Genomic DNA, 25,540 nt, shown 5'->3' on the forward strand with positions numbered 1-25,540 from the left:
GTTCAAGAGATTTGTCCCTTCTTCCAGGAGGCTTAGTGGCTCTGGCATGCCCCTTCTCCAGCAGTAGGTAGGTCCCTGGTGGCAGGTGGGCTAAGAGGCTCTTTGCTACTCCCAAACCTAGCTGAACAGCTTAACTGCTCCCTTTCATTTATGACAGGATGCTCAACAGATCTCCCTCTTTACTGATGGTCTCACCTGGGGGGTGGTGGATGCAGGATTCTGTCTTTGCCGAGCCCACATCTGTCCTCACAGCGGCAAGTTATCCTTATCGCCAAAATGTTGTATACTGGTTCATGCATGCATTGATGACGCTGGAGGCAGGTTCCATGTGAGGCTGCACTTTACTCTTTACAGCATGAAGATCACCAGTAGTAACTGCAGACAGCATCATGTTACTAGCATCATGTTACATCAATTATATCAGTACACACACCAGTCCTTCCTTTCTCTCCCGTACTCGGGTCGCACTATTGTCCTCGGCATGTTCCTAACATTACTGGGTAACGGTTCCATCCGTGAATCCACTGCCCTGCTGCTCACAGCTCCACCCCGGCTTACCAGTAACGAAAGATATAACACTTTCCAAATTACATGTTGCCAGGGTTGGAAGGGTTCCATCAGTTTTCTGGCCATGCTCCTGCTCAGAAGGGTCATTCAACATCACCATTATGTTTTCAGCACTTAATGGGCCAAATGTGCAGCGCTCACGTCCAAAACATTTGCAAGTTTGGGTTAGCCCATGATGGTGCAGAAAGGCACACGCACAGCAGTTAGAAGACAATTTCCCTGGGCCATCCCATAACTCCCTGCAAACAATTTCCCCCACAATTTGGATACATCACCTCTACTCATTCTTGCAACTCTACTGAATCAAGCTCCAATTACTGAGGCACCAATCTCTATACAGCTTACTGGGTCCCATCCAACCCATTGAAAGCAAGTATTACAGAGTGCAAATACTTCACATTAAAGCATAACCAAAATTGTGCTAGTGCACTATAACAGGCCTATGTGCTACCAGAGGTGTTATCAGAATTAAAGTAGTAATAAAGGAAACACTCCAGTCTTGTGTGTTGTACATAATATAAGTGGAAATCTGCAAAGTTTTCAATGAAAATGTGTTTATTCATGAATTCAGAAAACATTTATTAGATGGTTCTTTCTGGAAAAAAGGACGTATATTCTGAATCTTCAGAAGGAATATACATCCACTCTTGGAGTATGTTTTGGATCCTTCCATAAAAAATGACAACACAAATAATGATTTCCAAATTCATGCTTAACAGTCTCGGTGTATCATTCTTGGGTCACATTAATAGCTCAATGTTGGCCAGGTACAAAATATCACTTTCCCTCCTGAACAGGAAAATTGCTTCCAGAAATATTTTGACCAGAGGTTGTGAATACCACATGGAAATAACATTTCTACTTTTATCCTCTCTCTAACTCCTTTTTGAAGACTTGTATTTATGGAAATATGCCGTCTTGACTTCACTAGCAGCAGGTTCCCATGTAATTGACCCATTTGATCAGGAACCCACTATATGTATCTTTTTCGTCTTCACTACGGTCTTGTTTTGTATTAAATAAAGTCAGTGTTCCTGTGTTTTCACAGATGAGGTAATGTCATGGAATGAAATGGAATGTACCGCACATATAGAGCGCGGACTAAGGCCCAAAGGCATCTAGCCATCGAAGGTCATGGGAGGCCAACCTAGAGATGGGAACCCTAAATTAACCCCTAGACCTTCGCTCTGTCCCGGTTACAAGCGCATGGCAGGGTCTGCCAGTAAGTTGAAAAGAAGGAATCCATCTGACTCACTAACAGTCTTCAAGAGCATGCTCGTAACCACTCAAGCCAATAAATTAACTCATATGTGTACGTAAACATGGAGTATAGCCAAACAACGAACGTTCCGTCTTCTATGGGAAGCCAAGGTAAGACATTGAAGGAAAAAACATTTGCATACATTTAATTACACATATATTGTAACACTTACAGGGTGCTTCAAACTCAGCATACCCATGCCCAGGAAAATAGGCCCCTTCTTCCTCGTGTTCAAAGCAGCGTCTTTGTTCATTGCTCTCCATCACACTGGTTAGGATGTTTGCCTCTTTTTGGACCCATGACCAATCACGCATACACCCATCCAAAGAAGGATTTATCTGAAAAACAATGGAACAACATTTGTTAAACAACCTCATTTAGGCAGGACAAATATGTCAAGATCTGGGTATCCCCCTATTTCTTTACCCAGAAAATTTCTTCTACATTCACTACATCAGCCAATCTTCACATTGTTAAGGTGTCAATGGATATGTTTAAGGTTAGCTGCAAGGTTAGGGTTGGGAGTTAGGGATGGTAGAATATGGGTTAGAAAAGATGGGTGGGCATGGCGGTGTTTCCCCCTGTAATGATAAAGTGAATGTTAGAACAAGGGAAAGGCAGAAGAAGTAAAAGTATAAAGAGTGAATGTATGGCGAAGTGAATGCAGAAGAAGTAAAGGCATACCTCGCTAATCGAGACACGTGATCACATGGAATGGCTTTATGCTCTCCCCCTTGTGGATCTCTTGTTTATTCAAACAAATCAGGCTCAGCAGTGAATTTTACTACCTTTTTTACAGAAAATAAATAAATGTGCAACATATGATTACACCGACTATAGCTGTTTTATGGTAACAGATGCAACTCCCATTCTCTGTGTCTATTAGCATGAATGGAATGCAGAGCCATGACCGCACCTTAGTGAGATTCAATCAACACTATCAGTTTGATATCAATATTTTGTTTTGAAACATGTATTGTAGGGTGGCACATTTTGGTTAATTCTTCAGACTTCCTGCGCTGTTCCATTATATTTTTCTGAACTCTTCCTGAAGATATGTATGTTTATGGCCAGATGGCACCATGACACAACTTTACAAGTTTTGGGCTTCCCTTTTTCACATTTTTGGTATAAGGCGCTTCTGATTAGTGTTTTCCATTAAAGTTAACCAAGAGCACAACTCACAGAATGCCTTAGTTTGACGACAGAAAAAGGCTCAGGACTAGACAAGTGGTATTGAGAAGGTTTCTTGTAACCCTGAATTCCTTTCTCCTGTGTTGTACCATGAAGGAAGCTTGTGCTGTCAAGGCCCCAAACAACTCCAGGGCTCTTTCTTCTTTTTGCAGACTTTTTTGCACCGCTGTTGGAAAGGTGTCACAGCAATCTAGAATGTCCTGTTGGTCTTTCTGCCTTCATCATTAAAATTTAAGAATTATTGTCGACAACACTTGTGGATCATTCATTTTCCTTGGGAGAGCCAAAGTGGAAGTGACCCCTTCCCTTTAAACACAATAAGGCCAACAAACTGAAATGGTTGCCCTGTGCAAAACCTCTCTCCATTACACTGAAAAACATAGGACTCAACACTACCCAGTTATGGGAAGCCCACACAGGCATGGGAGGCATCTAAAGCCACAGCTCCACCAGGCCATGGCCTTCCTGTTAAAACAAGGCCATGATCTGCTTCAGACCACAGCTTTAGAGGTTAGAGTTCTGCTTCAGGCTGCTTTGCTGGACCTTGGGGTTCTTCAGACAGTAGCATGTTGGTTGTTCACTGCAACATGCAAGTCTGCAGAGCCTCAATAGTTCTGTTACACTGTCATTCTGAACTACCTCCAGTCCTGCTCAGCGGATATGGGTTTCCTAGAAAACTGTTGCCGGAAGGGGTGACTTCATGGATTGTGATGTAAAAAAGAAGAGTTCAAACTCTGGTATTTCACACCATGCTCATTAACCCTCCGGACTGCTGATAGCACAAACAACCTTATTAAGAGAAGAAGCACTACATTAAAACTTGATTAATACATGTGGGGACTGTGGACTGAGTTTCCTGTTCCGCCCACAAAAGAGGCAATATTGAAAGCAACACTCACAGAAGAGCGCATACACAGAAGCGGATGGCAGAGCGTGCACCGGTATGTGGGTCAGGCAGCCGGGGGACCGGGAGGGAGAGGAGTGGGGGAAAAACAAGGGTAAAGGCAGGCAGAGCACTGAGTGGTTCAGCGGGGCACCAGATGATGGGTAGGTAGCAATGCAGCGTGGTTCAGGAGGGGGGTTGGAGAGGCTAGGCGTGTGATAAGCAGGAGCAGAGGGCCAAATACCCCATGAGAGGGACAACATACCAGTTCATCCCCTGATAAAGGCCACCCCGAAATAAGGAGGGAGATAAAAAAAGACAGCCTTATTTTGGAGGGATCTCTAGTGGGCAAAGAAAAGACACACAGCTGATTAAAATATGTTCTCTTTCGATAAACCAGAAATGAGAGAGGTTTGATCATCTGATAGAACCAATGAATCGTCCAGTATTTTGCCTGGGCTCCTAGACACCCAGTACTACTGTCTGAGAAATCTCGGAAGCAAACAGGTTCATTTGACCACTATGATAACCAGATGCTCATCTTATTATTCTCCTCCTCCTGCCCACTTTACAGCTAAAAGTGTTTGCTAGGGTGGAAGTGGGCAAACCTAGGTTCAGCACTGCTAGCCCATTATAAAGGCGAGCACATCACCTGAGCAGGTTAGAATAATTTTTGAGGCATCTTTCAGCCTGCTAACCAACATACTTAGGAAGATGAAATGGGTGACTGCGGTCCTCAAATTTTAAGCTACACTTCCACTGAACCTTACGTTACTGCCGCCTATAAGCCTTAGCAGGCTATGATAATGTCTGAGTTTCCACACTGCCCCTTTCCCTCATCTGCTAACTCGAAGATGTTCCTCATTGGGGACAATGTATCTATTTCAGACAGAGAGACAGAGAGCGAGAGAGGGAGAGAGGGAGAGGGGGGGTGGCATTAGGAGATAGAGAAATGGGACCTGTCTGCAAATGGCCTGGGGTAGGAGTGCAGGTCTGCAGGTTGTTTTTTCTTGAAAGGTCTACTCCTGCATTCCCCAGAGTAACCGTTTAGGGTATTACCCAAATTGTTCGTTTACAATTGTTCGAATGAACAATTGACCGAATTTAAAGGGTCACAATTGACCTTTTCACAATTGACCCCGCATATATGTTAGTATTGACCTTCACAATTCGGTCAATTGTCATTCGAACAGTTGTAATACGAACAATTCGTATACAACCGACTAACCAACTCCCCTCTAAGATCACCTACCACCGTACACTACACACACCAACCACCCCACCTCCCGCAGAAGGCCACCACTGGCCTAGCCGTTAGCACATCAAAACTAACCGAGCCACAAATAAACTCTCCTCTTTAGCTCTGTCACACTCTCCCACATCAGCGGATACCCAGACCAAAGCAGAGTAATCTATCAGATCTTGGGCCTTTCCCCTGTGGATAACATACTTCCAAGTTCCGTCTGCCAAACCCATAGAAATCAGATTGGGACTCAGGAACTGGGTACTTCCGACCTGCACCCATCAACACCACGGGTTTCGCATCTGGCTTTCCCACTGTCCCACTAATGAACCCCAACCCCCTTTTCTCTTACACAGCCAAGCACAGCAAGGCCACCAATAGTGGCAGACATGCGTTATACTAGACCACTTACATTACATTAAATCTTGGGGCCAGTATTGGATTGTGGGGGTTGATCCTGGAGTAGTTTTCATCTTTACCATCTGGCCTCATACAATGGGTGTGAATGGTTTCTTCACGATCTTCCCTTTCCCCCATGGGGCGTGGGTGGCCAACGAGTCAATTTTGGTGCCCTATTAATCATTTTTTACATTGAATTTCTGGACAGCCTGGTGGCAGACTACAGGTTCTGTAATCATTAGAATGCCAATAACACTGAATGTTATCTCAGCGTGCTGTCTGTGGGTGACTTCCACAACATGAGGAGTTGATTCTCAGTAAATCAGACCAGGATGTTTGCTACAAGCCTCACATTGAATCATTCAATTAAGGGTAGGCTGGCATTCGTCTTTCTACTGTTCAATCATGACTGACTGCCCTTAAAAGTGATATTGTTACTCTGCAAATTTACAACACAGAGAGGTACCAAGATTTCCTGCTAGATCCATTATTTACTTTCAAAGTTCACATTGCTAGCAAGGCCACAGCCCATCAGTCTCAGCGTTCTACCTTGATCCCCATATGTCAATTTCTACCAAGCACCAGATACCGGACTGCTGTGCATTCAATTGTGCGTGCACTCGCTCAATGATAGGGGCAATGCTATGTTAAATGAGTGCTGAAATGCACACTTTTGCCATTAAATGCCACTCTACATTCTGCAGCCCAACTGATCCATGATGCTCAGAAATTGGATAACATCTCCCTGATATATTGTAAGTACCATTGGTTGTCCCTTGAGGCACATATTTAGTACAACTTGGCTCATGTTTTTACAGATGTTTGATTAAATCACCCTTTTTATCCTGTGGAAAAAGTGATGCCCTTTGCAGGTTTACAAGTTATGCAAAGTTTGTCTTTGCTCGTCTGGAGATTGCATTGTTTGGGAAAGTACTACTATCAAATCAGGCATTTTCTGTGGCAGCTGCTCGCTTTAGGAATTACTTACCCAAACTTACTCCAGCTTGTTTGCTACGTTCTTTTCTCCAGTGGGAACCTTTTTAAGTGAACGTTTGGATAGTTTATAATTATTCTTTAGTTTGTAGTCTTATTTTGCTCTTTATTCTTATTTGTTTAATCGAGTAGTCTTTTGGTTTGAGAAAGAACAAATAATATACAAAGCAGAAAGTAATGCCATTTCTAAGTTCACGCACATTAAGAGCAAAAGATAAGTCCCTTATAAAGACTAAAACAATGAAATCTCATCTCCAAATGGATCCTTGCCCACCCCAAAATATTTCCTACTCCTGTATGCCCCTCCCTACCCATCCCAGGTGATGTCACATCTTGGGCAAGGAATGGACAATAACCCAACCTCTAAAATTGTATCAGGAGGGGAACCAGTTTTCACATCACATGACATAGTTGTATCTGGATTAATAGTCAGGTCTGCATCTGAATGTTAGCAGGTCTTGCCATGCTCACTTATCCAGTGTCTCTACACAATTTCACTCACCCTCTTTGTATCCTTCACAAGCTACAGAACTCCAGAAAGGGAAGCCATTCCATCCATATCTATGTGTCAATGAGATTCGAGCAATAATGCTGTTACGCTTTCCATCTCGTTGAGTTCATAGGCCTTATTCATCCATTCTTTTTTCGTCGGAAGGTGGCTTCTCTTCCCGTAGATAGTAAGACAGAACCTTGTTGCCAAGAGCAGGTTTCTGGGCATGTGTGCCAATAATACATGCTCACTCTCTCTTATCTCAAGACCAAACACCACCAGTAAAGGGGACAATGTTATGTGGATCCATCTTTGTCCTTAAACCATCCCAAAACCTCCTTTTTCAATATTGCTGCACCAGGGGACAGTTCCACCACATGTACCAGTAGTCGCTAATACCATTACAGTTCCTCCAACAATAGGGGCTAGCTTTGGGGTACATTTTAGAGAGTCTGGGGGGGGGGGTAAGGTGCAAGCAAAACAAAGGCCTGCTGTTGTGCATTTTATACTGCACTGCTATGGTAGATGACCATATTGCCCCATAAATGTCAAGGAGTTCCCCCCTTCTCACCTGGGTCCGGTGTTTGCCGGTGTCTTCGATCGCTGCCTTCTTGCGAACGCTCCAGGTCTTGAACAGCGCTGCTCAAATCTCGTCTGGTTCCAGGTTGCGTTTAGTTCCGGGAGTGTGGAGTCCAGGAATCCTGGAGTCTGGGAAAGACTAGTAATGCTCGGAATCAGGAAGGGGAAAGGGTCAGGAACGGGTAATAGCTCTGGGACAAAGGAAACAATACCACGAGCTACGAACACACGTCTGAGGCTACTCTGCAATAGCATTGAGATGCGCGGAGCCGAAAGGCGTGGTCTATAAATAGATCACGCTGCGTTCAGCGCATGGAGCGAGCAAGGGCTTCAGCTCTGGACGGCCATGTTGGAAATAGTACGGAATGTAAGCCCCGTTGAGACAAGGACCAGGAGGTCCAAAAGGGGCGTGATCTGAAGTTCATGACAGCATGCCTCCTCCGAAGGCCTTTCCCTCCAGGTTTGCCCGGGTGTATTAGGTGAAATCTTCTGAGCAACCGAGGAGCCTTGATATTTGAAACAGGTTCCCAGGTCCTTTCGCTAGGAGGATATCCTTTCCACTCCACTAGGTATTGAAGATGGCCCCGCTTATACCTGGAGTCACAAATCCGGGACAACTCATATTCCAGTTGGTTGTCAACCAGTAGAGGAGGAGGTCTACTGGACTTTCGAGAGGATTAGATGTAGGGCTTCAATAGGAATGTGTGAAAAACTGGATGAATTCTTTTCCAGGAGTCAGGTAGCTTGATTCGATATGAGACACGATTGATAACCTCCTTGATGGGAAATGGACCATAGTAGCGGGGAGCCAGCTTGTTTGGTCGCAAGTGTCGGGGGAGTAGTTTTGATGACAACCAGACTCGGTCACCGACCGTATAGGAAGGACCTGGTCTTCTCTTGGAATCCGCATACCTCTTGGTCTGTAATCTGGCTTTCTCTAAGTGTTCTTTAGACTCCCGATGAATGTTGATAAGAGTTTCGATCCAGGAGTCAACAGTAGGTACTGGTGTAGGGTAAGGAAGAACCGAGGGTAAAACCGATGGATGGAACCCCTGACTACAATAAAAAGGGCTGGTCTGTAACGCTGAGTGTTCGGAGTTGTTGTAAGCGAATTCCGCAGCGGTTATCAGGAGAGACCAGTCATCCTGGACCTTGGTGGCGAAACATCAGAGATATTGTTCCAGGGTCTGATTTGCACGTTCTGTGGCTCTGTTGGTTTGGGGGTGATATCCTGAAGAGAGGGCACGTTGGATTCCTAGTACCCGACAGAGGTGTTTCCAGAATTGTGAAATGTATTGGGGACCCCGGTCAGATATGATCTTGGAAGGAAGCCCATGTAGTCGGAATATGTGTTCCGAAATATTCCAGCTAGCTCTGAAGAGGAGAGTAGTTTCATCAGTGGCGTAAAATGGGCCATATGGGTAAAAAAAGAATCTATGGTGACCATGATGGTAGTATATCCTCAGGAAGGTGGTAACTCCACTATGAAGTCTGTAGCGATGATTTCCCATGGTTTAGAGGGTAGAGTGGGCTGCAGAAGACCCGCCAGTCTTTTGTTATCATGTTTATTTTGGGCACAGGTTATACAAGCCTGGATGTATTGCTGTACGTCAGACTTCATTTTAGGCCACCAGAACTGTCTTTGTATAAAACGGAGGGTGTTGGTGATACCTCAGTGCCTGGAATGGAGTGTCTCATGACAAAGGTTTATTATTTTTTGCTGTGACTTCCGTGTAGGAATGAGTATTGCATTGTCCTTGAATAAGTAGCCTTCCGTGGCTCTTAATTTCCATTGATTTCTTGTTGAAATGTCCTTCCATATTTCCGAGGATTGGGTTTGCGATCGGACTTCTTCCAGGAGATCAACTACTTGGGCTACGAAAATCGTGGGAGAAAACATTTTAGAAAATGCCTCATCTTCAGTGGACACGTAGTCAGGACGGCGAGACAAGGCGTCAGCAATCAGGTTCTGTGATCCAGGGACATGGGTAATGTGGAACTGATACTGGGCAAAAAAGTAGGCCTAACGTGCCTGACGACTGTTCCTGCACTCCAGTGACTGTAGAATCTGAAGATTTTGATGATCAGTACGGACTTGGACAGGATGTCTGGCTCCCAGAAGTAGGTGTCGCCATTCAGTGAAGGCTTGGCGAATGGCTAAGAGTTCCTTTTCCAGGACGGAGTAGTGTGTTTCACTAGGAGTTAAGGTTCTTGAAAGATAAGCAACGGGGTGTTCCAAATCGTCCTCCATTTTCTGCTTAAACACTTCTCCTATAGCGTAATTAGAGGCATCCGTTTCCACTAAAAAGGGTCGACTTGTATCGGGTTGAGCCAAAATGGGAGCTTGTGTGAACTCGGTCTTCAAACGCTGGAATGCAGTTTCTTGTAATGTTGACCAGACAAATGGGGTGTCGTCCTTTAGCAGAGCCACTATAGGTTGTACAATCTCGGAAAAGGTGGCTATGAACTTTCGGTAGAAATCGGCTAGTCCTAGGATGGATTGGATTTGTTTCACGGACGTGGAAGTAGGCCCGGCAAGAATGGCCTTTACTTTTGAAGGGTCCATGCCAATCCCCTATGGACTAAGGATAAATCCAAGATAGTGCACAGAGGTAACGTGAAACAAACATTTTTCAGGCTTGGCTAAGAGGTGATGTTCCCGGAGTCTTTGTAGAACTGCCTTAACATGTCCTTCATGTTTCAGAGGGTCCTTGGAAAAAATCAATATGTTGTCCAGATAGACAATGACGAAGAGAAACTACATATCAGAGAAAACCCTATCCAGAAAATGTTGTAATACTGCTGGGGCATTGGCTATTCCAAAGGGCATGACCAGGTACTCGTAGTGGCCAAAGGGTGTTCTAAAGGCGGTCTTCCACTCGTCTCCTTCCCGGATACGGATTAAATGGTAGGCACCCCTGAGATCCAATTTGGTGAATATTACGGCTCCTCTCACAGCTTCCAGGATATCTGAGATCAGGGGCAGTGGGTACCGATCCTTGAGGGTGCATTGATTTAAGCCTCTATAGTCGAGGCAAGGTCTGAGTTCCTTGGTATCCTTCTTGGGAACGAAGAACAACAAAGCACCCGCTGGAGATTTCGAGGGTCTTATGGTGCCAGAGGACATTCCCTGACCAAATATTTGTCAGAAGCACAATACATACACAAACCCGTATGGATCCTTCTCAATCTTGCTTGAGGTGATATGGGTCCACGAAAGGCTCCAATTTGCATGGGTTCAGGTTCTGGTGCTGGACTTGGGTTTGCGTCCGTTCTGGCTGTGCTCTCAAAGGACGTCTTGGGTGGGTTTCCCTTGGATTTCTTCCTTTCAGCCTTCTTTTCCTGGATGCGAAAGTCTATTTGCAAGGCCATGTCCATTAGTGCTTGGAATGAATTTGGTCTGGCCACCCTGGCCAGTTCATCCTTGATCTTATCGTTCAGGCCTTTCCTGAACAGGGTAAAACTAGCCTCAGAGGACCAGTCTGCTTCCTTAGCCAATTGTTTAAATCTGGTCACATAAGTGAGCATATCTTGGGAGCCCTGTTGAAAGTCCAGCAAGCGTTCTTGGGCAGTATAGACCTGCTCTGGATGGTCAAACATGCCTTTAAGGGCCTGTATGAACCCATCATAGTCGCCTAGGAGGGCATCGCCGGAGTTGCCGGAAAGGTGGGATATGATGAAACCCACCTTAGCCCTAGGAGTCGAGAAATAATAGGGCTTAAAGGTAAAGTGGACCAGGCATGAATCCAGGAATCCACGAAGTGTTTTTGCTGAACCATCATACTTGTCAACAATACCGCCCAACAGGGCACCCTCCTTTGTAGCAGAATCCCGGGATAAGACCAATTGTTTGAGCGCGGTGTTTTCCGCCTTAAGATTTTGAACCTTGGTTGATAATTCTTGCATGCGTCGCATTAAGTCCTGCACGGCGGCTTCCATCTCGTTTTTAAGTTCGATCGGGTGGCGTCTCAAACTGTCAAGGAGTTCCCCCCTTCTCACCTGGGTCCGGTGTTTGCCGGTGTCTTCGATCGCTGCCTTCTTGTGAACGCTCCTGGTCTTGAACAGCGCTGCTCGAGTCTCGTCTGGTTCCAGGTTGCGTTTAGTTCCGGGAGCGCAGAGTCCAGGAATCCGGGAGTCTGGGAAAGACTAGTAATGCTCGGAATCAGGAAGGGGGAAAGGGTCAGGAGCGGGTAATATCACTGGGACAACGAAAACAATACCGCAAGCTACGGACACACGTCTGAGGCTACTCTGCAATAGCATTGAGAGGCGCAGAGCCGCGGAAGGCGTGGTCTATAAATAGATCACGCCGCGTTCAGCGCATGGAGCGAGCAAGGGCTTCAGCTCTGGACGGCCATATTGGAAGTAGTACGGAATGTAAGCCCCGTTGAGACAAGGACCAGGAGGTCCAAAAGGGGCGTGATCTGAAGTTCATGACAATAAATTGCTTGCCAAATTTTGGATCCATTTGCAGCCCAAGATTTCTTGTCCAGTCTCTGTGTGTTGGGGGTGTTTAAATGGCCCCTACCCAGGAGTGAGATAGAAATCTTCGAGATGAGCCCTTTAGATCCCATCTAGGTTTTGAGTATCTGTTCAAATAACGTCAGCGGGCGTTGCAGTTTGTTTACCCATTGCCGGTCCAATAGGGTGCCTTGTATTTGCAAGTATAGCAGGGGGGGGCATGGTGTCTGTGTGTAGAGCAGATTCCAATTCTGTATTTGTTAAGAAGCAGTCTCTCTCCGCATCTGTCCCGCTCTGGTTATCCCAGCCTCATAATATGGTTGGAAGCATATGGGTTCTGCTATTTTATCTCAAATGGGACGGCCCATATGCAACCAGGAGGGGATGCCCAGGACGTCACACCCTCAATTTCTTTGGGCTTCTTCCACATGGACCAAAGTACTGAGAGAATCGGGTGTGTTTGTATTTTGCATGGTAAGTGCCTGTGGGGGACCCATAACCATTCCCCTAGTGTGACCGGGGCAAATAGGCCATTCTCTAAATTCACCCACTTTTGTTCTCTGTTTTCGCTTAGATGGTCTACCAGAATTCGGAGTTACAAAGCCCTGAAGTATTCATAGAAATCGGTGAATCCCACAGTATTAAGGTGTTATATGTTACCCGTGGTCTCTGGCAATGCGAGGAGGGATTGTTTAATTTCCTTGAGGAGTGCACCTGCTATCATAACTGGTAGGAACTGAAACAGAAAAAGCAATCGTGGTGAGATGTTCATTTTTATAGATCTGCCGCCATGAAAGCGTGGTTTTGGCAAATTTGTGCAAATCCCTAGTAATCTTTCCCCACAGTGGCAGTAAATTGGCTTTGTAGAGGTCGTTGATGTTCCTCATGATGGTTATTCCCAAGTATTTGAAGCTGTTAGACTGCAATTGAATACCATAGCTTATTAAATAATGTGTCTGGGGAGCATTGTCAACCAAGGGTTTTGGTCAGATTTATTCAAAAGCTCAAACATTTTCCATATTCTGTTATCATAGAGATGAGTGCGGGCACCAAGGTCTCTGAGTATGTAAATATGCTCATATGTCATCAGTTTGTATTCCTTCTGTATGACTAACAAACCTGTTGTAGCCCCAAAAATATTTGTCCTGTAAAAAAAGACAGGCCGTACGTAGGTGTCTGGCTGTTTCGATCGAGCTTCCACATAGGCAGCATTTTCTATCCTCCCTCGAAATAACCCTCTAGGCACCTATATGATCAAAAGTCAGAAGTATGTTAAAGCGTAGATAAATAATGAAACGCATGAGTGCAACAGAACACAATTTTTGCAAATAAGTACAGGGATATTCCGGGCAAAACCCTTGTGTGGAATAGTCCCTGTATCTACTTTTGAGGGATAGGGCTTCAATATTTTAAATCCGATCCCATCTCGCATTATTTATCTTAAGAGTTTTGGAAAAAGTTGGGTGACAATTTGTACGTTGGAAGCGGCAGGCCTAATGCTGTTAAATGGGTTTCCACAGAGGTTTTGAAATTACTATATGCACTGTTCAAAAAATGGTTTGACTGTTGCTAGCTAACAATCCCAGATTCATTTCCAGTACGAGGTGGGATGTTTTTTGCCCCTCTGATGGCAGCGGCCAATATGCACCCTTGTTTCAGTCCAAGATTTGTTGGTATAAGACCAGTGGTCTGGCCATACTGGTCAGTTCGCACAGAGATTGAAGTGTTAGAGTACCTTTGGCAGATGTAATGCAACAGTATAGGACTAATGCAGCAGTGTGCCAATTTTTCCCATAACCTTGGAAGAGAAGCACGGTCAAACGCACTGCTATAATCTATCTAACATAGATAATGTCTTTTATTAGGATGTTGAATTAAATCGGCTACTAGATATTGTAGCATCCATGTATTATTAAGAGTGCTATGTCCGCTTCGGAATCCCCTTTGATGCATACCTAGTAGATTGTTCGTATCAGCCCAATGCTGTAGTTTTCGCAACAGCAAGAATCTATCATGGCAAGTAACCTATAATTCATAAGGTCCTGTCAATCACCTCTTTTAAAAACAGGTACCAGGATAGATTCTTTCCAACTGGATGGTATGTTGCCAGACTGGAGAGCTTGAGTTAACTGTTTCTCCAAAGCATACACCCAAAAATCTGGATTGCTCTTTATTATGGCATTAGACAGGCGGTCTGGCCCTGCTGCTCTAGAGCCTTCTATTTTCCCTATCACCAATAAAATATCTTTCACCTCAAAGCCATCCAGGCAATAGATGGCATGGAACAAGGAACGTATGTCATCACTATCAGTTTTAGGATTAAAATAAAATGTTGTGATGCGTTTCATCAAGCTTTCTTTGGAAATGGGATTTAAATCAATGGGAGTTTCCTCAGCCAAATACTTCCAGTGATACCAAATGTTGACTAAAGTAAATAAGAATTTCCAATTTGCATTGCTAAGACAGTGTTTATAATTGCATAACCGATTCTTATATTTATTGCACAGGGAAATAATACTAGCATGTTTTACACTAAGGTGATTTTATATTTCCAAGCAAGTCGAATTTCCCCACGCAATGCTGTCTTCTTATTAGATATATTAATATCAAGGATTCCTAAGCGTAGATGAGTTAACCAGTTTTCCTTCCAACCATCAATGCAACTCTGGCTTCCTCCATTAGGGCTTTTATAGTGTAGCAGGTGGATGAGATAAAGTAGTCTATTATCCGGCCATCCCGATTAACGAAAACACTGAATTTCTTAACAATATAATCAGTCCAAATCAATTGGTTGCCCTGAGTATTAACCGAAACTCAGGAGGTGATTTTTTGAGAGTACGCTGGGACATCTAATTCAATAGTCAAAGAAGGCACACAATGGTCACTAAGATTGGTAGGAGTACCTGTTATGGAACTACATGATTTCCTACCTGGATGTCCTAGGAATACATAATTTAGCTCAGAATAATGCCTACCATTAGACCAAGTGTAAATAGCCTCCTTATTACTACAATTAACCATCTCCATACATTTCAGATCAAATTCAGCAAAAAATAATCAGTCCAATTACTGCCCATAGACAACTGCTTATCTTGATAAGTAATCGCTTTGCCACTGAGAGCCACAGAGATGTTCTTACTATCACCATATGAAGAACAACACTCAAACGAAGTGGGGCAATATGCATTTAAGTCGCCTACCACAAGAATAGGACTATGGACATTAGTTGCAATCCATTAATGCAATACTTTCTCAAAATGAGCTTTTATGGGCCGAATATCATTATCATTACCACCTTTGAGAACATACAGGTTTATGAATAGACATTCAACAGGTGGAGTGAAGTCTTTAATCTCAGTGCTTAAAACGAATGAAGAAGGCCTATCAACAGTACATTCCTATACACCATAACTTGTTTTTGCTACAATACATAGGCCGGCTCTCGCTGTTCCACTATTATCCAAGATGGCAGCCAAACACACAATATTAAAACCATCCATCACTAAATCATTTTGGAGCCAAGTCTCTTGTAGCATAAAAACATCCTTACGAGAAACATTCCAAATTAGATTAAAAAGCCTGATGACCACCTATTGTTCCATGAAAGAAATGTATAAGTCTCAACAGAAGTAAGCTGTCAACCACTATAAGGTCAAACCAATTCTGATACCCAACAGTCAACCTCGCCAGGCAGCTGTTTTCGCAAAGTTTCTTTAACATGAGAATGAATAAGGCTGCCTCTCTCTGTTAAATGATTGTTATCTAGGAGAGAATTAGGGAATTATTTGGGCTGAATAATTTCAGTGGGAGGTTTCAATATAGTGTGCCTGCAAGAGACAGTGAACCTGAAGCCTAAAACGCTAAACAAAGTAAAATGTGAGCAAATAAGGTCAACAAAGAAGTTGAGACAAATTCCACCCGGACACAATTCTAGGGACATTCAATTTCGGGATCTCCACATGGTCAAGGTATACACTGTAATTATGGTTAATGCAGGTATCTTATGCAATAAGCATAATATAAAACTGTGGTTAGTTAGTAAAAGGGCTTTCTGCCGCAGGAGCTTGTTCCTCAATTTTTAACCATCTGCCCGTGGAATGGGCAGTAAAGTTACGAGTAGATACGCTTGGGTTGTGCAAGAGTTTGCCAAACATTCAGGTGGCCGGTTAAAATTTACATTCTGTCTGGTTAACTCGAATTACCATCAAGGTTTGTGTCTATCTTAGTAGAAATAGATTGAGTTCCAGCATAACACGTTGTTGGTTGTGATGAATTGTCCTGTGGTAAATCTAAAGTGATGGCACTATGAGTAGGCTTATTGCCATAGGCAAGACCATCCGGATGAGGCTGAAGACATTTATCAAGAGGGCCAGTGAGGACTATAGGATTTTTAGATGATATCAAAGCTTCTTCATTCCTGCTCTCAAGATTCCCTGTGTTGGTCCCAGTATATTTTAATATCTTATCCTTTTAAGAAGTTTCCTTAGCATATTCTGGCGGTCTTTGCAAGTAAATAAATTGGATTGCACTATGGCTACTGATTTAGATTTAACAGGGGACTTTTACGATACTCCTGCCTTTGAGGCTGCCATGTCGCCATGCTGACTCATAGATGAAACTATCTGCATCTGATGTAACTCAATAGTTTCCACGAGTTCTGTAATAGCAGACTCAGCAATCACAAATGGCAGGGGGTCGAGTATAGGGATGTACCACTGCCACAATTAGCAGTGCTCACATTGTGAATGCTCACATTTACGCTGTTCTTTATAAAATAATTGATCAATTTGGCCAATATATTTTTTAATTCGAGTTGCTCTTTGACCATGCTCGAACAAAGGCCAACGACTGAATCCACAGTCACAGCAATTGCGGTTAAACTAGATGTAGAGTCTTCAATAGAAGCATGATATGTCCTAGTAACCATTGAGACTTGCGAGTCAAAAGAGGAATCGTCAGAGCTAGATATCAGGCTTTGTAGATTGGGAGAGGCAGACAGATGAGTGCCGATGATATTGTTATACTCTGGTACTATGGATGCAGAGGCAAAAGGGAGAGAAGCCCACAGAGACTCCCATTGTAGATTCAAACATAAGTTCAATAGTGAATTGTTATTGTCAATGTCCGCCGGTCAGATAGCACAGCGAGTAGAGCGCTTGCTTTTACATCCCGGCAGGGCCAAACTCAGCCTTTCATCCTTCCGAGGTCGATAAATGAGCACCACACACCATGGGTAATAATAAGTAGCGCTCAGATACCTGAGGGTGTGTAGCGCTATAAAAATGCTAAATTATTATTATTATATTATTATTACTATTAATGTTCGGTGATGTGAAGCGCTCTTCCTGATTGATGATTTATTGAAGAGATTGCTCCATGGCACTAGTGACAGCTGCAGTCTCCATGCGTGAAGGGGGCTGCCACAGAAAAACACCTTGTGATCTTAGATTGTTCTGGGCCTAGAGTATCCAATTCGTCTTTCTTAGAACCAGGTGGAGATAAGCTAGTAACAGAATCATTTGTGTTCGTGCTCCGTTGTCTTTTTGCAGGGTGTTTACATTTACTTCTCAACATGTAGGGGCGAGATTTAGTGGATTTCATATTTGACAATTATGGCAAGCTAATATATAATTCACCCAGAATGACTCCAGTCACCAAAGCCACAAGCTGCAAGTCTGCAGAGTCTGCTCACACTTGACTTGCTCACACTTCCTCCACACGCGTGCATTATGCGCTAATGGAGGTTTTTAAATCTGGCAAGAAAAATCAGTAGAGTTCCAAAACTACAAACAGGAAAAACAATCCAGAGGTGCAGGTTCCAATCTGCAGAGTCTGCACCCACTTACTCAAACTTCCTCCACACAATTAGACAAAACCCTACTAGGACACTCGCATATATTTTGGCATCCACGTTGATCAGGGATATTGGGCTATAGGAACTGCATTCAGATCTATCCCTCTTTTCAAATAAGTATTATTCTGGCCTCAGTGAATACATCAGGGTCTGTTTCATTGTTTAGGATAGCATTGAAAAGTTTTGTTAGGAATGGAGCAAGCAAGGCACTGAATGTTTTGTAAAAAGTGGACGTAAATCCATTTTGCTACGGGGCTGATCCCACTTTCAGCTTGGATACGGCCCCGAGTACTTTGTCATTATCTACCGGAGCATCTAACAGTGCACTTTCGTCCATCTTTACTGCCTGAGGGATGAGCCCTGCCAAGTATGCAAGTATGCCCTTCTCACCAGTCATGCTCTCTGAGGTATAAAGTTCGAAACAGAATTGACTGAATCTTTGTGCAATATCTAAAGGACAAATCTGTACAGTGCCTGTGTCATCTTTAGAACTATATATCGCTCTCCGAGTCCTCTGACCCCTTAAACGTGCCAGTAGTAAAGGCTTTGTCGCCTTTCTCATAGAATTTCTGTTTCAGAAAGCAAAGTTGGGATATGGTGTTACCTTTTGTAAGGAAGGCATGGTATCAAACAGTAAGACAGACACAAGTGATCACAGTTCAAGGGTGTTTATTGAACTTCAATTGGGTTTGAAAAATGCCTATCTAATCCTGAATCTAAAGATGGGAGCAAGTTATGACCATCAAATAATAATAACGCAGTCCTAGTCAAGTCTGTCAAAATAAAAGGGCCTATACTAATAAACATATTGCCAATCCTTACTTCTAAATACAATTAGTGTGGGAAACAATGTTATGCAAAAGAAAGTGTTCAAGAAATGATATGTCAGGAATATTCAAGTAGTTGGCTTCCCTTCCCCACGTTTTCAGCACAGGACAAGGCGACACACTCAAGCTTAGCACACTCTCTGGCTTCTCTAGCACAAGGATGCAGTTCAAAACCTCAACATCAGGGCCATCTGTGCCAAAGTCTCTTTGCCATTCAAAGCCTCATATTTAAGAGGGCCGGATGCAACATGACAAACATTACAGTTCCTTCCTTCTTAGAATTTCAAATGTACAACTTCTTGGGTGTTTTTCGGTTCACCCTGGATTCCCCTCCACCGGGCTCAGAGCCACTTAAACACAAAGCTTTCAAATGATCCCCTTCTTCCGGGCTCGGACCAACTTCATCTACTTTTCCAAGCTTTCTTTACTTCAAAATTCAAAGGCTTTCAATTGTGCGCAGGATTTTACTTAACCCGTTGCAGGACCACTTTGCTGTCTTCTGATATGATCTCTTTCTCACCTTCACACTGCAAATTCTAAGCTGGATTAGACCCACCCTAATAGACCACGTTGTCCAAGGTATTGCATCTTGCTTTAAAGGTTCAATCACTGATCAGCAGTTCAACTTTATTTGCGTTCTTTATCACACTCATTTTAACAATGTTCATTCCAGCGCTCGCCATACACTGTTGCTGCTTGCAACCTTGGCTTCAAGACAGACTGGTCTTGTATCGGTCTCCCCAACTAACCCGGCTGTGTTGATTTCACTGATGCTGCTTTGCTCTTTTATTCTTGGAGCCAAGGACAGTTCCATGGCAGCTGGTGCTTCTCCCTGCCTTGATTATTGACGTGGTAGGTCCCCGGGTACCCCCGACACACAATGCAGGATTCTTGAGCCTGGTTTCCTGGCCCTACGCTTTCTATTCTTGAGGTTTCAGGAAAGTAACGGTTCCTTGTCGAAAAGGTCAAGGGAACTTCCCTCCATGCAATCCCCTTCTGTTTTGCCATCTTTCTTTTCTTGTTAAACTGCCATCGTGGAACTGCTGTTTCCTTGTGTGCCTTGCCTTCCTCAGAATGCGCTCTCGTGCTACGCCCTTTATCCGTGTGGGAAAGATTAATGGAAGTCAGGTGTGTGTGATGGTCAGCAATTGCCTGACCTCGCCTGACCATTGTACTGGGACATGTCAGGTATACGACTCAGGTTTTAGTCTGTTTTCCCTTGTAGCGGGCTGTCCCTGTGAAAGTGTTTGTGTTGTAAAGGGGGTGGGGGGATAGAGTTCCTAAATATCCTACTTGGCAGGATGGGGTAAAGGTGTTACAGGGAAGGGGATACCACATCTCTCCATCTGTTGTCCCACTGTCCAAAGACCCCTCAACCAGGTGATCCTCCCACACTGGTCCACCCCCAGGAAATGGATCCAAAAGCGATAGCCGTGTCCTAGCCATCTGGATGACAGATTCCCGGGGACTAGTGGGTGAGACACCTTCTGGTTTATCACACTTTCCAGATATCGTTAAGTTTCCTTTTTAAATCTCTGATCTCGGCTCATAATTCATCCCACAAACCAATACTCCTCTGCAGGGTTGCTTCTTTCATTTTGATATCGCGTTTCAGATTAACTTCTCGCACCATTCTCATCCTCTTCTTGGCTGTCCCCTCCGAGACCAACAGGTCACAAAAGGTGGCTTTAGCTGCTTCCCAGACTGTATTTAAGGCTATTTCCCTGTTTTGTTTCGCAGGAAGAAATCCTTAATTTCTGTACGGAGCGTTTCTTTGAACACTATAGGGCCTCATTACAAGTTTTCCAGTGTGGGAATAGTGCCGGTAATGACAAGACCAGCACTTTTACTGCACCGCAAAACTACAAGTTTGCCAGTGGGGGTCATTGATTTACCACCAGCCACGAGCTAGTGGTAAATCAGGCCCGCACTGGAAAAAATGACCAGTATTACTGGCACCAGTAAAACCAGTGCTGGTAATGCCAGCAATACCCTCCATGGGGTCCTGTCAGGGTCCATGGAATGCGGATTTACTGCCCATTTTGCTACCTGGAATATCACTGAAATTCCAGGATATCAGGCGGCGGAAACGGTAGATGAGTTTGCTGGTATCCCAAAGGAATTACCAGCGGTATACCAGCAAACTTATAATGAGGCCCAATATATTTGTATAGCGTATCATTGAAGGTCCACCTCCTATCTAAAGTGGCACGTGGGTCTAGGTCCAACCTCAGACCACACATGTCATGGCTCACCAGCCTATTTGTATGTCCGCTTCAGTGATATTATGCTCCTGAACTCCGTCTAGTAATAAGTAGTCTATCCTTGAGAATGTTTGATGGGGTGGTGAATATGATATGATAGGTTATTTATAACACACTTAATACCCAGAGGTTTCTAAGCGTGGACCTGGGGATCGAACCTCTCTTCTGCCGTGTCGTCTTGCTTCCAAGGCGAGCACGTTGCCCCTGAGCTATCCTCCTAGAAGGTAAATACCCGCAAGTGTAGATGCCCCACTCTCCATGTGTCTATGAGAGAATTCTTGTAAGAGGCAGTGCAAGCCGTCCCTCTCGGGTGAGGAAAGCCCACCGGCCCTCAGTGAGTCCCAATCTGATGTAGGGTTAATTATTTTATTAAGTCCTCCCACAAATAAGCAGACCTATGAATGAGAAAATCTCTTTACAGAAAGCTTTTGCTGGTTTGGTGCATACACTGAGCACAGAGTCACATCCACGTTCCCAATTTTTCCATTCACTGCCAGGAGTCTACCCCTCCAGGACCTTATGAATCTGTATAACCTCTAGGCCTAATGATGCTCTAAACATCATATCTACGCCAACTTTCTTCACGGGACCCAAGGCCTATTTGGCCCCACCTAGGTCCTTACATCTCAAAGTGTGTTCATTCCCTTTTTTAAATGTAGACTCTTGAATTAATAGAATATCCAGCCCTGATTGTTTGAATTCTCTCAACAACATTGATAGTTTCCTGTGATGAAGATACATTGTAAGGTCGTTTGATTCCTATCCCCTCTGTCTGCTCCCTTCCATCTTCCTCGATTTCCCCAGCTCGTAGCGCGCATAATAAGAAACAGCAAATTGTGAACACCATCAGATCCCCCCTTATGTACCTGACCCCCCCCTTTGAATAAAATGACAACGGTCATTGCGCATGAGCTGGAGATGCCCTACGAACCGAGGGCCACTCAGAGGAAAACCCTTGTCCATTTATGCAGCAATGTACATTTCTAAAGGCATAAATAGCAACATTATCTCTCGACCGGCCAATTAGAGACCCATTCCACCAACTGTCTTACTTCTCCCCATGTCGGGAAGAGGTCTAAACAACGAACTTATGTTATAGGGGTGCAGTCCCACTCGAGGCAGCAAAAACAATCAAACATGCCAGAGCAGAACTATGAAAACAGAGGTTTTTCAGTCATAGGGTTGAACCTGTGAAGTTTCCTGGATCCCAGGTGGCGGCCTCTCCTTGGGTGGGATTTGCAGTTCTCTCCGTCAGGGGTCCTGTTTACAGAGCACATCTCTGAGTTCTGTGCTGTGATCTTCTGAGGTCAGATGTTTCAGGATGTTTTCCGCCTCATCTCCTGATGTGAACCTGTATTCCTCTCCTCAATGTTCAAAGTTCGGAAAAACCCCACTGACACTGAATACCCTGCTCTTGAAGCCACTGGGTCAACTGAAGGCAGTCTTACCTTTTCACCAAGGTCATGACCGCTACATTCTGGTATATTCCAATTTGTGAGCCTTCAAATTCTAGGTGCCATTTTTATCTTGCCCTTTGCGCGATGTCCATCTTCTGCCTGAAATTATGACATTTTGCTAGAACCGATCTTGGACCGTTCAGGTGCCTCTGCCTCAATGAATTCTGTCGAAATGTTTTTTGGGAGTCGGAGGCTTGTCAAAAAGAGTGTTAATTAGGGTCTTCACCTGTTGCTCAAGAGACAGGGCTGATTCCCCTTGTGTTTCCGTCAGCCACATAATGCAGATATTTAAGCGTCTCTTCTGGTTCTCGAGGTGATTGATGTAGATGTGAGATTGGTTTCCCTCTGCTCCAGGTCTAGAAAAACAGCCTTTGAATTTCATTTCCATGAGATCTACGGCCACGTTGGTCCAAGTTTGCTGCAAGGTCTGCTCCGCTGTGGTCTGTCTCAGCGTTAGCAAAAACTCCTTAAAACCTTCTCACGTCACAGGTTCTGGGGTCTTATAGCGCCAGGCCCGTTGTTGCCGGCAGCAATCTCCCAGTGCAATACGGCAGGTCAGCCGTCCGGCGGTTGACAAGGAGCCTGGTAGCCGATCGTCAACCATGCGCTGGAGGCTTAAGCTTGATGTGTGCAAGCCGGCTCCTGTGTATCTCAAGCAGGGCTAAACCCTGCTGTAGGTCGTTCAGCTGCCAGTCTTTCTGATTCAGTCCTCCTCTAGATTCCCGTGAGGCTGAAAATGGCTGGTAAAATCCTGGGCCCTTATAGACTCAAACGGGTTTCACTGCCAAGCACTGTCTCATGTGCCCCAAAGGTGGCTCGTCCCTGTCAACACTCCAAGTCTAGGCTCTGGTGCCTATGTTCCAGGCAGATGTTTAGTCGTGGCTCACACCATTCTCCACTCCGTTGCCTGGATTTGATTACTTTTTGGGCTAAGTGTCGCAGGGGGCGGCGCTATGTCTCACACAGGGCAGCTGCGATCTCTGCTCACCACCTCCAACAGGGCCACCGCTGAACTGGGGACCCGATCTCTTAATTCCCTCATCGGCTGTGTCTCTCTGCCAGCATATAAACACTACACCTCTTCACCAAGCTGTCGCCTTGATTTTTTTTGGACGAGAAAACTTCTGTAGTCAGTGTTTCCTGGGTGAGAGAGACGATATTTCAGGCTGCCATGTCACCTGCAACCCCTGGTGGTCTCCAAGTAGTCTATTTTTTGATGATTTTACTGAGTTTCTCTGAAACTGCAATTGCACAGCGCTGTTAGCCACTTGTGGCAAGGTTTGCAAATCTTCCCACGGTTGCTCACTGTCTGTACTACAGACAGATGCTCTGGGTGTCCAAGCATACACAGGGGAAGGCAATCAGAGCTGCTATGCTTAAGTAGGCAATGGAGAACTGGCTAATAAGAAATCTGGAGTGTCAATTTCTGCAACTGTAATACTTCATGACAGTATATCAGCAGTAGGGGAACAAATCACCTCAAAGAGGGGGCACGCAGCAAGGCAATGAGCATGTGTGTGTGTGTGGTCCTCTCTGCAAGACCACGATCCAGCTGTTTCAGGACCTGGCCCCCTCCGTGCTAGCGAAGCAATGGACATTCAAATCTGTAACCTCCTGGATCAACAAAAGGAACATTAAATACCGTTGAGCATTTGTGAACAGCTCTGTGTATGTCATTGGAGCAGCGGCGTAGGGAGAGAAAGGCCCACCTCATTCTATTTAACCCTGGCCCCTCCGCGAAACGGACGCAAAGTGCGGAAGTGGAGGCAGTCCGCAGACCACAGCAACAGAGCAGAGTGAGGGGTCTGGCTTTTCGTGGTTTGAACATTTCTCCCTCCAAAGTTACATCTTGCGTGGGTCCTGCTTTCAGAAACTGCCAGTCTCTACGGAAGCCACCACAAGTAATTTCCTCTGGATTGCTATAATTGCTATGTTTGCTTACTGACGTTCAAATCCATAAAGCATGGTGAAAAAGATCGCATACACAATTAAGTCTATTTACGACTTAAGGGGAGGCCTGGAAGGTGGCGTCCCGACATAAGATATAACTTTTGGATGCTTCTGCAGCACTTAACATGGCACTTGAGCTTCCACTGCTTCTGTCTTCTATGGGCGCGGATAAACCTGGGACAATTATTTGTAAAACTCTTGTTAATATCTGAAAGGTTTACTAACAGTGGGGGGGGACTCCACATAAAGAAAATTACTCAGTCTCTAGGGTTAATACTGACTATTTTCCTTCAATTCAGAAAGGGATTTGGTATGACCAACAAAGACTGGGCTCGTCCGGTCTAGGACTAGGGGTAAATAGGGGTGAGTGTGGCTACATTCACTGGTCACTCCAAACCGCCCCCCCCCCCGGTCACAGATTGTTAAACGTTGGCAGCAGATGCCCTGAGAGAGGTCTAACAAGTTTGAGGTGGTGATGACTTTTCTAATCACCTCTCCACCCCTGATATTTTCAGAAGCCGTTGATACAGATTCGGATACAACACAGACATGCTATACATCTACTCCAGCACCAGCCGAGCACAAGAGACTGTCACTCCTGATTAAAAACATTGATCAAATAGTGGGCGACCCCCTATTGCAAGAATCACAATCTCTATGTGCATTACTGAATCTATTTGAAAACTTGCAACACAAAGTAAAAACTCATGGGTCCCTTCTTGACTTCATATTGGCAAAATTAAACCAAATTAAAACTATGCCTAGTTTAAGTGAATTGGCATCTGCACACTTACGAAAGTCAGCTTGTTTGGGTAATAAACAAACACTGCAACGTGCAATGTACGGTAGAGGTAGTGCCATCCATGCAACAGGTGGGGCAGGTGGCTACTCAACTCAGCCAGCTACATTACAATGTACAGGCTTTGAGCTGCCTCCCCAATAGTAGGGCAGGAGTGCGCCCCTTCACTAGCTAGTCGAAATTCTTCCCCACACCACTTAGACGCACATGGGAAGAAGGCGGTGGTTGCCTCAGTGCAAACTGGTCCCTCTAATAAGTGTCTGGTAAAGGTGAAAAGAACCTGTTTTATAAAGAAAACTAAAAACCTTCTAGAACAAAT

The 25,540-nt window shown here is 44.6% G+C and overlaps 1 protein-coding gene across 1 annotated transcript in view; it reads right to left on the reverse strand.

Annotated features, from left to right (window-relative positions):
• Positions 1-25,540, reverse strand: part of LOC138491650 (vitamin K-dependent protein S-like) — a 313,966-nt gene that overhangs the window by 125,683 nt on the left and 162,743 nt on the right. Inside the window, exon 5 of the mRNA XM_069618286.1 lies at positions 2,001-2,166. Within this exon, the coding sequence (XP_069474387.1) occupies positions 2,001-2,166 (166 nt within the window). The remainder of the gene's footprint in view (positions 1-2,000; positions 2,167-25,540) is intronic.

This window comes from Ambystoma mexicanum, chromosome 10 (genome assembly GCF_040938575.1).
Source record: "Ambystoma mexicanum isolate Mex_15411 chromosome 10, UKY_AmexF1_1, whole genome shotgun sequence".
In the NCBI taxonomy this organism is placed as follows: domain Eukaryota; kingdom Metazoa; phylum Chordata; class Amphibia; order Caudata; family Ambystomatidae; genus Ambystoma; species Ambystoma mexicanum.